At 50.5% G+C, this 12,122-nt stretch overlaps 1 protein-coding gene across 5 annotated transcripts in view; it reads left to right on the forward strand.

Moving 5' to 3' along the window:
* The window catches only part of fryl (furry homolog, like), a 49,590-nt gene that overhangs the window by 22,433 nt on the left and 15,035 nt on the right, over nucleotides 1-12,122 (forward strand). For 4 of the 5 annotated variants that reach the window (XM_029254807.1, XM_029254806.1, XM_029254808.1 and 1 more), the window contains 25 exons: nucleotides 98-184; nucleotides 902-1,073; nucleotides 1,172-1,304; nucleotides 1,533-1,640; nucleotides 2,401-2,638; nucleotides 2,727-2,912; nucleotides 3,104-3,190; nucleotides 3,576-3,844; nucleotides 3,934-4,138; nucleotides 4,240-4,364; nucleotides 4,497-4,554; nucleotides 5,147-5,238; nucleotides 5,523-5,695; nucleotides 6,824-6,984; nucleotides 7,075-7,185; nucleotides 8,422-8,576; nucleotides 8,825-8,924; nucleotides 9,045-9,213; nucleotides 9,423-9,694; nucleotides 9,777-9,917; nucleotides 10,862-11,030; nucleotides 11,206-11,290; nucleotides 11,402-11,514; nucleotides 11,720-11,870; nucleotides 11,973-12,076. In XM_029254807.1, the coding sequence (XP_029110640.1) occupies nucleotides 98-184; nucleotides 902-1,073; nucleotides 1,172-1,304; nucleotides 1,533-1,640; nucleotides 2,401-2,638; nucleotides 2,727-2,912; nucleotides 3,104-3,190; nucleotides 3,576-3,844; nucleotides 3,934-4,138; nucleotides 4,240-4,364; nucleotides 4,497-4,554; nucleotides 5,147-5,238; nucleotides 5,523-5,695; nucleotides 6,824-6,984; nucleotides 7,075-7,185; nucleotides 8,422-8,576; nucleotides 8,825-8,924; nucleotides 9,045-9,213; nucleotides 9,423-9,694; nucleotides 9,777-9,917; nucleotides 10,862-11,030; nucleotides 11,206-11,290; nucleotides 11,402-11,514; nucleotides 11,720-11,870; nucleotides 11,973-12,076 (3,664 nt within the window). The remainder of the gene's footprint in view (nucleotides 1-97; nucleotides 185-901; nucleotides 1,074-1,171; nucleotides 1,305-1,532; nucleotides 1,641-2,400; nucleotides 2,639-2,726; nucleotides 2,913-3,103; nucleotides 3,191-3,575; nucleotides 3,845-3,933; nucleotides 4,139-4,239; nucleotides 4,365-4,496; nucleotides 4,555-5,146; nucleotides 5,239-5,522; nucleotides 5,696-6,823; nucleotides 6,985-7,074; nucleotides 7,186-8,421; nucleotides 8,577-8,824; nucleotides 8,925-9,044; nucleotides 9,214-9,422; nucleotides 9,695-9,776; nucleotides 9,918-10,861; nucleotides 11,031-11,205; nucleotides 11,291-11,401; nucleotides 11,515-11,719; nucleotides 11,871-11,972; nucleotides 12,077-12,122) is intronic. The other variant, XM_029254810.1, reaches the window with a different exon arrangement.

Here is a 12,122-nt window from a genome sequence, read left to right on the forward strand (position 1 = left end):
TTGCTGTGGATTTTAATTTCTGCTAAATTCTCCGTGTTCGTAATCTTTTTTTTTTTTTTCTTTTTTTTTTCTTTTCCTCCCCTTCCTCCTGTCTCAGGAGCGGCTCGACTTTGCCATGAAGGAAATAATTTATGACCTGCTGTGTGTTGGGAAGTCCCCCAAGACATTTACGATCAACCCAGAGGTGAGGGATCGTCTTGCCCCATCCAAGTTGGCCGAGTCGCAACTTGCTTCCATGCGGTACGCCGTGCCTCGCTTAGCAGCACAGATCAGAGGTGCCTTCAATTATTGCCCTCTACACACTGAGGAACAGCGCTGTAGTCAGAGTGGGCTGATGTACAGTTTCTCTGCACACGTTCCTCATCTCTCTCTCACACACACAGCTAGGACTGCAAGTCTTCTCGTAATTCACTTTGTTGGTAACGTCAAAAGCCCCTTTCAACACTGAATCACAGCCAGTAAACACTGAATGATGGAGTCACCCCTCGGGTTAGTTACCAGTTAGGTAAAACTCTGCTAATTCAGTAACACAAGACAGGAGCTGTAAAAATTGCAGAAATTAGTTGAATTAAGGCAGTCCCATGTTCCCGTTTGCTTTTTATTGCCATCTGTCGGTTCAGAATGTAAACACAAGTTACACTTGCGCCGGCTTTATTGTGAAACTCTTAAGATGCTAATGCACTGGATGACAGGTCATCTTAGGACATAGCAGTTAACTTTCTAGTCCTTTTCAGTAGCTCAGTAGCTTTAATTCTTCTCTGTACCTTGTCCTGTTTGCTTGGATTCATCCCTCAGGCCTTCCCAGGTGTACATCCTTCTGACAACCTGGCCCTTTTTGCCAAGGCTTACCATTTGTGTGGCTTTCTGACCGAGGCCTTGGCTCTGACTTGTCCCTCTGCAGAGGATGAACATTGGTCTGAGGGCCTTCCTGGTCATCGCTGATAGCCTGCAGCAGAAGGACGGCGAGCCGCCCATGCCCACCACAGGTGTCATCTTGCCCTCAGGGAACACTCTGCGTGTCAAGAAGATCTTCTTGAACACAACACTCACGGACGAGGAGGCCAAGGTCATAGGTGGGTATGAGCGGCCTTGCTTGTGGTGTGTGTGCACGTGTGTGTTTGGCAGTTTTGCCCCATCTAGGTTGAAGTCATTGGATGTTGGTCTTCTCCAGGCATGTCCCTGTACTACCCACAAGTTCGCAAGGCCCTGGACAACATCCTGCGGCACCTGGACAAAGAGGTGGGCCGCTCCATGAGCATGACGAACGTGCAGATGTCCAACAAGGAGCCCGAGGACATGATCACGTGAGTTTTGCACTGTGAAGGAGCACCATTCAGTGGTGTTCCTCAGCCTCAGGCCTGAATAGCCAGCAGCACACTAGCTCAGGACAGGCTCTGCCCAGCAGGGGTCCTCAGCGCTCTCCTTCATGAGCAGTCCTCCCTATGTGCTGTCTGTGGGGACCCACTGGTAGCGTATGGTGTGGTTGTGTTCTTGCTTTAGGGAACTCATGCTGCGGTTATTGTGTGTTTCAGGGGAGAGAGGAAGCCCAAGATCGACCTATTCCGTACCTGTGTGGCAGCCATTCCCAGACTAATTCCTGATGGCATGAGCAGACAGGACCTCATTGACCTTCTGGCCAAGTGAGGAGCTTCAGCCTCTGTTCCCTTCGGTTCAGTTTTGGCATGGCTGGTGTCACGCTTGGTGAACGCTGAGAGCAGTATTACAACTGATGGGGGGGGTAACCATCCATCCATCCATCCATCCAGTTACCTTTCGTCCTGGTCAGGGTCTTAGTGAATCTGAGCCTATCCCCGAAGCATTGGACGTACTGCTGAGGGACTCCAGTCCATTTTAGGGTAGCCTCAGACAGACATGCAGTCACTCATTTACCCGTTCAGGTCAATTTGGCATCCCAGATCTACCTGAACTGCATGTGTTTGGGCTGTGGGAGGAAACACATGTAGACACAGAGAGAACGTGCAGACTCCACACGGACTAAGAGAGGTTTGAACCCACGTTCCATTGTGCCACCCAGGTGCTGTAAGACACCTGCCCAGAAAAATCATCAACAACATAAAAATTCAGAAATGCCATGGAGTTCTGCTGCAACACAGTAGTGGTCCTGTAAAGTGTCACGTCACACTAGTTATGATGATAAAGGTTTCAAAGGGAAAGAGGAAGTTGAGGACAGAACACAAAGTACAAGAATCATGTTACATCCCAAAATGTGGATTGTGACACGAAGATGGTGCAAAACCTATCAGAAACATAATGTATTACAAATAAATGGCACAGCTCATGATGATGCTGCAAGAATATGCAATTTTGAATTGGTGTCTGTCACAGCTCTTTAACACGAGACCCCCCTGCCCCCTCCCTGGCCCCTCCTCGTGCTGACAGACTCACCATCCACATGGACGAGGAGCTGCGAGGCCTGGCCTTCACCACCCTGCAGGCCCTCATGGTGGACTTCCCTGAGTGGCGCGAAGATGTGCTCTCGGGCTTCGTCTACTTCATAGTGCGGGACGTGACTGACGTGCACCCGACGCTGCTCGACAACGCCGTCAAAATGCTCGTGCAGCTGCTCAGCCAGTGGAGGCAGGCAGTGCAGTCGAGCAACAAGGGTGGGGAGGCAGCGGTGAGCCACAGCGTGAGGCCCTGCGTGTCGGAGTGTTGGCAGCCTGGGGGGGGCAGTTCTCTAACAGACTCTCGTCCCTCTTGGTTAGCAGGGCGGGGCCAGCGGGAGCTCCCACTCGCTGCCCCTAGATCGCTGCCAGATGCCCGGTGTGCTGCATGTGGCCGAGGGGCTGGCCCTGGTGGTGCTCTGCAGCTGTCGACCAGCCACCCGCAGGCTTGCCGTCAATGTGCTGAGGGAAGTGCGGGCGCTGGCCGCTGCACTAGGTATCACCAGGGTAAGTAGGGTGTGGTTGGGTCACTGTTCCAGTAGTGCGGTCGCACCAGTCTCAAGTAACTATGTAACTGCATGTAACGAGTTGGGTTCCAACACAGGTCTCTTCTTACATTTTGTGAGGGACAGTCCCATGGGCTTCTCTGGCTCCTTGGGCTCCCTGATGCTCTATAGTTCTCCCGTGCATCTTCACAGGGGGAGGAGGAGCTTGCTATTGATGTCATGGACCGCCTGAGTGCCTCTGTACTGGAAAGCTTCATACACCTGACAGGGGCTGACCAGGTGAGTGTGTGTACACACACACACAAACATAACTGGAATCAAGAGTCTTTGTAACTCTGAGGTCACTTTTTTTTTTTGCTGTCGCAGTCAATAAAAGGTTAATGCACTTTTGAAGACACTTTTGGTTAACATTGTGCTACATTGAACTTGAAATTCAAATTAATCCACAGTGATTTTGCTGTCAGTGCAAAGTCCTGTTTGGTGCACATTAACCTATTCATCCCATACACATACAAGATGTGTCACTGCCATTCATTCTGAATCCCCGTAAGACAAGGATATGAATAGTTCAGAGTTGATGTCAGAGCAATGAAATGCCTAATGAGTGTAGGAGGTGCCTGTGCTGCGGTATAAGTGTAAACGCTGCTCTCTGCTGCCCCTACAGACCAACCTGCTATACTGCCCGAGCAGCATTGACCTGCAGACGCTGGCCGAGTGGAGCTCTTCGCCCATCAGCCACCAGTTTGACGTGGTCAGCCCCTCACACATCTGGGTGTTTGCTCACGTGACACAGGGCCAGGACCCCTGGGTCATCAGCCTGTCCAGCTACCTGCGCCAAGAACACCTTCCCAGACGCTGCCCCACTGCGCTCAGCTATGCCTGGATGTTTGCGTACACGCGCCTGCAGCTGCTCTCACCGCAGGTGGACATCAAGTACGCGTACCACGCCCGTCCATTTGAACGTAAAGTTAGAGCAGTGAACCTCGAACCCCTGACCCGTGCTGTCTCCCAAATGCCAACAGCAGCCCAATCAATGCCAAGAAGGTGAACAGCGTGAGCAGTGGCGACTCGTACGTGGGGCTCTGGAGGAACTACCTGATTCTGTGCTGCAGCACAGCCACACCGTCCCCCAGCTCGTCCTCATCGTCCACCTCCGGCTCAGTGCGCTGCTCCCCGCCCGAGACGCTGGCGTCCACACCGGACAGCGGCTACAGCTATGACTCCAAGGTCCGTGCCCCTGTGAGCGTGCTACGCTAGGTGTGTTTGCAGTGTTGAGTTGACACACTCCTCTATAGTTGTTCGACGCCTCTTGTCATTTGCTTTCCCAGATCGTTGGCAATCCATCCGCTGCCTCACTCTTCAAGCATGTTGTGCCCATGATGCGCTCGGAGAGCATGGAGATCACAGAGTCTCTGGTCCTGGGGCTTGGCAGGACCAGCCCCCTGGCCTTCAGGTAGCGCCATTTGCAACCTCCTTGCGTTGCTCTATCGGGATGCCACGTCTTTGTTCCGAAGGTGAAAGCACTTTTCACGTGTTCATGTCTGCCCTTTGTTCAGTCTGTGCTCCACGTTCTGTCTCCTAACAGAGATCTCATAGAAGAACTAAACCCAATCATCAAAGAGGCACTGGAACGCAGACCAGAAGTAAGTGGACCACCCGACCACACTGGGGTTCCTCCTCCAAACTGTAGAGACGACCATGTTGTCCTGGAGGAGTTGTGTGTGCGTGTGTGTGTGTTTGTGTTTGCTTTAGTTCCTTGCAGCCCTACTGCTGTTAGTGTGTGTGTGTGTACACACGCAGTTCTCCTTAAGGGCTTAATTGCCCAATGGGGTGATGTCACAGACCGGGTCCAGTTACCAGTATTTCCTAAGGGAAAAAAAATAATTGGTTCCTGGATAAACCTGGATTACAGTCATAGCACCAACATATTTCATTATGTTTGGTTGAAAATATTACTTCTGGCTTGGCATTTAATGTTACATTTATGTTCATTATCAATAAGCACTTATCCAATGCAGGGTTACTATGCTCCAGATTTTTGATATTTTAAGGCCAGTACTAAGAATGGAGTAACACAGCTTCTCCTTGAAGTCTTTCTTCTTTTTAACTTTTGTCAAACTGAGCTTCAGAGAAAGTTGTTGTGTTGCCCTTTTCCTGGACACCTTGTGTCATTTTGAAGTGCTTCACCGCTCTGTGTGTGTGTGTGCTGACTCTGCTCCCCTCTCCCTTGTGCAGAACATGAAGCGGCGCCGACGCCGGGACATCCTCCGAGTCCAGTTGGTGCGCATATTTGAGCTGCTGGCTGACGGCGGGGTCATCAGTCAGACGTGAGTGACACCCCTCACACAGCTCGCCCTCCGGCAGAGTGTGCCATAACATACATAGCAGCTTATTTGAGGCCGGCTAAGCCATGCGACCCACAGGAGGCAGGGCCTGTGAGGGCTTCCCTCGGTCCTTCATTGCACTCCATTAGCGCGTTGTGCGAGGGAAGCTTTTGGAACATACGGCCTCTCTAAGCTCCACAAAGCTGTGTCACACTTCTTTGCCTGCGCTTTGAATGCTGACCCTTTGGCCGACCCTGTCACTGACCCCACGCCTGCTCTGTGCCCAGGGCCAGCGGGGGCCTCGACGGAGAGATGCATTCACTAAACTCCACGCTGCTCGAGTACGTGGACCTAACGCGGCAGCTGCTGGAGGCCGAGAACGACAAGGACTCCGACATGCTGAAGGACATCCGCTGCCACTTCAGTGCCCTCGTGGCCAACATCATCCAGAATGTTCCAGGTTTGTGGGCCATCCGGAGCATTCCAGTTCTGGTCCGCAGGACTCAGGACTACAGGGCCATTCCACACTCCTGACTCGCTGTTTACAGTGAGGTCCCTGACATGGTCATACCTTCACGTGCCCCTTGGTACCTCAGTGTGTCAGCAGTCTACAGAATCGGTGACCTCCCCACCATCCGTGGTGGTCCTGCAGGTGTTTGTGATTTGGGGTTTTGGTAAAGCGTTTACTTAACATTAAGGTGATTTGTACTTATTATAAACCCTTATGTTTGGTTGTGATCCATAAAATATTTCAGCAAAGATAGCGGAGTAGTTTGCCATTGCTTTCTCCACCCCTCCCCATTTATCCGGGCTTGGGACCGGCGTGTAGCTGTTGCCAACTATACGGCTGGGTTCAACCGCAGCGGCGAATCGGGACCAGAAATCAACAGAAGAATTGCCTTGGTCGCAACACGATTCAAGGAATGGCAAAAATTTGGAAGAGCAAAGATATTAACACCGCAACAAAGATTCGAATAATCAACGCAATCGTTTTCCCGATCTCGACGTACGCATGTGAAAGCTGGACACTCAAGAAGGTGGACAGAAGGAAAATCTACGCTTTCGAGCTATGGTGTCGGAGGCGAATGCTGCGCGTGCCATGGACATCAAAGGTCACAAACAAGGCGATCCTAGAGTGAGTTAAAACAAAGATATCACTGGAAGGCAAAATCACCAAGCAGTGGCTCTCATACTTTGGTCATATCATGCACGCTAATTCCTTGGAAACAACATTAATGCTTGGCATAGTCAGTGGGATGAGAAGAGGACGTCAATGAACACACTGGCTGGACATAATGAAGGCTGACACGAACATGCCCATGAAAGGATTGAAAGATCGTAAAGCATGGAGAATGATGATCCATAAAGTGACCGAAAGTTGGCCTCAACTGAACGGTTAAATCATCATCATCAATCATAAACCCTTGTAGAGGAGTCATTTACACCTAGATGTCAACACAGCTCTTTTTTTTTTTTATTTATTTTTTTGAGTCTCTTCACAGATCATCTGTATGTGATGTGTGCTTACATGGTGTGTGTGTGTGTGTGTGTGTGTGTGTGTGTGTGTGTGTGTGTGTGTGTGTTTCAGTGCATCAGCGCAGGTCCATCTTCCCCCAGCAGAGTCTGAGGCACAGCCTCTTCATGCTCTTCAGCCACTGGGCAGGTCCCTTCAGCATCATGTTCACACCACTGGACCGCTACAGTGACCGAAACATGCAGATCAACCGCCACCAGTACTGCGCTCTCAAGGTACAGGCGCCCACACACTTTCTCTCAGCAGTTATTGTCCTACAGACTTGTGCACTGCTGTGATGCCTTGTGTGGTGGCACCCTCTGCAGGCCATGTCAGCGGTGTTATGCTGCGGCCCAGTGGCCGACAATGTGGGGCTCTCTTCTGATGGCTACCTGTACAAGTGGCTGGATAACATCCTAGACTCCCAGGATCGCAAGGTAAGGAGGCAGCACTGAAGTGCGGAATGTGTGTGTGCGCTTTTTTTATCGCCCCTGTTTAAAAATCAGTTTGTTCTGACGTAAAACCAACACAAATTGTTTGTATGATGTAATTTCAGTGAAATTCAGCTTTTAATTAAATTTTACTGATAATTTAGTGAGGAAACATCTTGTTAGGACATAAGTTTCAATTCATATTGAGACTCAGTGACATGAAGCACCACATGACGTGAGCAGCGCCCCCCCACATGCTGTGCATGTTGTCTCATAGCCCTATGCCGGTTGCAAGCACTCCTCAGAAATATCCTTACCGATTATCATAATGTAGAAACATCACATATCATAATAATGGAGCCCTGAACAAAAAAGTCAGAATAGTCCTTAAAAAGTTGAAAAGGGAGGTTCTCCGCTCATAATCCATCTGTGGCTTCATCGAACATGCTGGCTATTTATTTAGCAGACACTGTTCTCTAAAGCAACTTCCAGTGAGCTCTATGTAGTGTTATCAGCCCACAGACCTTATTCACCGCGGTGACTTACACTACTTACAATGGGTCACTCATCCATATATCAATGGAACACACTCTCTCTCACTCACACACTATGGGTGAACCTGAACAGCATGTCTTTGGACTGTGGGAGGAAACCAGAGCACCCAGAGGAAACCCACACAGACTGAGTGGGGATCGAACCCATGTCCTCTCACCACAACGCTGACAGCAGCGTTACTCTCTATACCACAGTGCTGCCCATTCTAGGTTAGGATACTTGTTAGATTAGAAATATTGTGCACTTTAAGACATTCATCATATCTGGTATTGTGAAATTTTGATTTCTACACTTTGTAAGATTAAACAAACAGAAAATTAATGAACATGTCCTTTTCTGTGTGTACTCAGAAACAAAAAGCTGTTTTTCAAATTTTTCTGCTTTCATTATTAAATCAAAAAATGAGTGAGGGCTTTGTAATTCGCATTTTGTTTTTCAATTTCGAATCAACAACCGAATGAACCAAACGTACATGGACCAAAACGGCTTCCTCTAGTTTGAGTTTTTTTATTTCAATTAATGATAGTTTGTTTTTGGAGAATTCACCTTACAGGAAGATTTGTTCACCATGAATCATGCTCATTATGGAAGGGAAACCTGTTCACCCTGATGTGCACGTACATGTACTGCGCTTCACGTCCCCCCTGCTGCTATCTGCATTTAGCCTGGGCTCCACTGCCCCTACAGGTGCACCAGCTGGGCTGTGAGGCTGTCATGCTGCTGCTGGAGCTTAACCCTGACCAGAGCAACCTGCTGTACTGGGCTGTGGACCGCTGCTATACGGGCTCGCGCAGAGTCGCCGCTGGCTGCTTCAGAGCCATAGCCAACGTCTTCCACAACAGGTGGGTCTTCGCCGAGGGTCCTTCTTTTTTCTTTAGTCTGACAAAAGGATCTGCAGTTCTGATCACTACTTCCCCCCGTTGTACACTTGAGTGCTTTTTAGTGAAGTAATCTGGAGTAAGTACCATGATTCAGTGTACTACAGCAGGAGGTGGGATTTGAGGCCAGGACCGGCGATATCTAAGCGACAGATCTAACTGCTGCCCCACCTGCTGGCTCATGTCTAATGCTTGCTGCCTGTGTTCCACAGGGATTACCAGTCTGATACTGTGGTGCTGCTCAATCTCATCCTGTTCAAGGCGGCCGACTCGTCCAGGGACATCTACCAGGTGGCCATGCAGCTGCTGCAGGTGCGAGTCTGTCCAGTAGCCAGGGTCACACTTACATGCACACACACATATTCAAACACAGTTGGTGTGGGTGCTGGCCATGTGCATGGTGGTGATGTCTGTGTGTACCACTGCCCTCAGATCCTGGAGCCCAAGCTGTTCCGTTACGCCCACAAGCTGGAGATTCAGCGCTCGGACGGCATCCTGAGCCCGCCATCACCACTGCCGCACCTCTACTCTGTCTCCTACTACCAGCTTTCTGAGGAGCTGGCCCGCACATACCCAGAACTCACGCTGCCCCTTTTTTCAGGTGTCCTTCCGGCCAGCTCACTCGCCTCATCACATTTACACCTGTTAGTTCATCAGGCTCTGTGTTCCAGAGCTCTGCGTACAAAACATGAATGTGCTCGTGCCGAGAACAGCGTGTTCATCTCGGATGTACGGTGCCTACCTGGGATGACCACTAGGTGGCAGCACTCGCAGCAGCCGCTGACCCTGCTTTGGCTTCTCCTGCTGCAGAGGTTAGTCAGCGCATCCAGACTGCGCACCCCGGCGGGCGTCAGGTGATGCTACACTACCTGCTGCCATGGATGAACAACATTGAGCTGGTGGACTTCAAACCGTCAGCGCGGCGCCAGGGAGAGGCACCCATGGAGGAGGAAGAAGAGGAGGAGCTGCGGGACAGGGAGATGATGATGGTCAATAGCCGACGCTGGCTCAGGGGGGAGGGCTGGGGCTCGCCCCACGCCACCACCATGGTGCTCAACAATCTCATGTTTATGACAGCCAAGGTAAGGCAACACTCCCTGCTGCCTTGAACCACAGTGCTGGGCACTGTCTGTGGCACTGGGTGACGGAGATAATGTCCTGCAGTACGGGGACGAGTTTGCCTGGTCAGAGATCGAGAACGTGTGGACTACCCTGGCAGACAGCTGGCCCAAGAACCTCAAAATCATCCTGCACTTCCTCATCAGCATGTCAGGAGTGAACAGCGAGCCAAGTCTGCTCCCCTATGTGAGTCACACTTCCTGTTTTCCCCCCCATTTCCCACATTTTCAGTTTAGTGCGTTTTTATAGAGCTCTTTTCACACAGTGACTACAGTGTTGAACAGAGGATAAGAGACATAATGCAAACAAGGGTCGGCTTTACACTAAATTACTATAGTAACTACGTAATTACTAAAGCTGTAAGTCTATCGGCCTTGGAGGAAAGGAACGAAATCTCCAAAAGGAAAGGGGAGTGGGGCGGACCTCTGAGAGTCCAAGTGCCTAGTTCTAACCCCCCCATGGGCGTTCTCCATTTTTAGCTATTAATACCATTACACTTATTGGAGTCTAATGATATCTTTGCAGTTCGCACAGGTTCTTCTCATCCTCCACGACATACGGTCATCATTTCCCACCTGGTGACTTTAGGTCAGGTTGGCTGTGGAAGGAGCTGCTCTGCTTTGGTGCTGTGTCCACAGATGGCTGAAAGCTTTCCCATAATCCTTTAGGGGACTATAGGTATTGCAATGAAAGAAGAGATTTATAGCAGCAGCAGCTTCTCACCTTATGACCACAGCAGTCACTTTTACCACAAAGTCATGATCAGTAAAACTTTTATCATACATACATCTCTCCGTTTTACAGGTTACCTCATGTAAAATCTTGGATATAGCAGTGTTTGTCCGGGCATGTGCATGTGCAGATGTCTGCTGTTGGTCCCAGTGATTAGCAGCCAGCATTTTACATTTATTCATTTAGCTGATGTTTTTTCCCCAAAGTGACTTGCAATGTTAGTCTACCAACAATCACTTACCCATAAATACCTTGCTCAAGAGTACTACAGCCAGAAGTGAGATTTGAATGTGCAAAGGTTACAGTGATAACCACTATGCTACCAGCTATCCCTGTAGCATCCAAGCTCTCCCTGCTGTCCCTGCATTTTGCTCACGTTGTGGTGTCTTTGCGAACAGGTCAAGAAGGTGGTCGTGTACCTTGGCCGGGACAAAACTATGCAACTGCTGGAGGAGCTGGTGTGTGAGCTAGAGCTCACTGACCCTGTGTCCTCTGCGGTCACACACATGGACAACCCGCCCTACTACCGCATCACCTCCAGCTATAAGATCCCTTCAGTGACCTCAGGTGACTCTTCGCAATCCCGCATCTGACGCCAGTCCTGTCAGCAATGAGTCAACAGTTTGTCGTGTCCTGGAATTGCCCGTGATATTTTTGGCCCAGTCTTCCTGGTGTTGTGTCCGTCATGTTTGTGTGTTTATCCCCTGTCTCACACATGTCGTCCGTCTGTCCTTGTCTGCAGGAACTACTTCCAGCAGCAACACCATGGTTGCAGCACCAGATGGACACCATGACAGCAAGATGAAGGACAGCAACATAGAGGAGAGGTAGAAGTTTCTGCTGTGAAATACATACATACGCACACACGCACGCACGCACACACACACACACACACACACACACACTCAATGTGACTGCTCTGACTCCTGTTTCTGCAGCTACACACACCTGGACATCTACAGTGGCCTCAACAGCAACTTGAACCGGCAGCATCACCGTCTGGAGTCACGCTACAGCAGCAGCTCAGGGGGCTCTTATGAGGAAGAGAAGAGTGAGCGCATGCACCCCCCCTCTCTCTCTCTTTCACACTCACACACAAGCACACACTCGTATTCTGGTGACGTTCTGAATGTGGAAAGGTGAAGCACACCCTCTTGCCAAAGTTCAGGTGGACACAAAGCAGCCCTGTGACATCTCTCCTGGACCCCTGACAGTTCCCCCTCTGCATGTGTATGAACGCCTCCTGTGTCTCTCAGACGACTCCATGCCGGTGTATGCTAACTGGCGGCTGAAGGTGATGGAGCACAATCAGCCGGAGCCTCTCCCCTTCCCGCCAACGGGAGGCTGCTGGTCACCGCTGGTGGACTACCTGCCCGAGACAAGCAACCCCGGAGTCCCCTTGCACCGGTAAGCAGCTCGCCCGGTACTTGGTGTGAGCTGTCGTCCATACGGGACTTCATGTGCCACCTGTGAGCTGCTCCTCCACTCCCCTCCTGCCCTGGGTTTCAGATGCAACATTGCTGTCATCCTGCTGACTGACCTCATAGTGGACCATGGAGTGAAGGTGGAGTGGAGCGCCTACCTGCACCTGCTGCTTCATGCCATCTTCATAGGTAACGGGCCTATAGCAGTGCCTGCTGCGCATCTCCGCTCGTTAGA

The sequence above is a fragment of the Scleropages formosus genome, chromosome 9, assembly GCF_900964775.1.
Source record: "Scleropages formosus chromosome 9, fSclFor1.1, whole genome shotgun sequence".
Taxonomy (NCBI): domain Eukaryota; kingdom Metazoa; phylum Chordata; class Actinopteri; order Osteoglossiformes; family Osteoglossidae; genus Scleropages; species Scleropages formosus.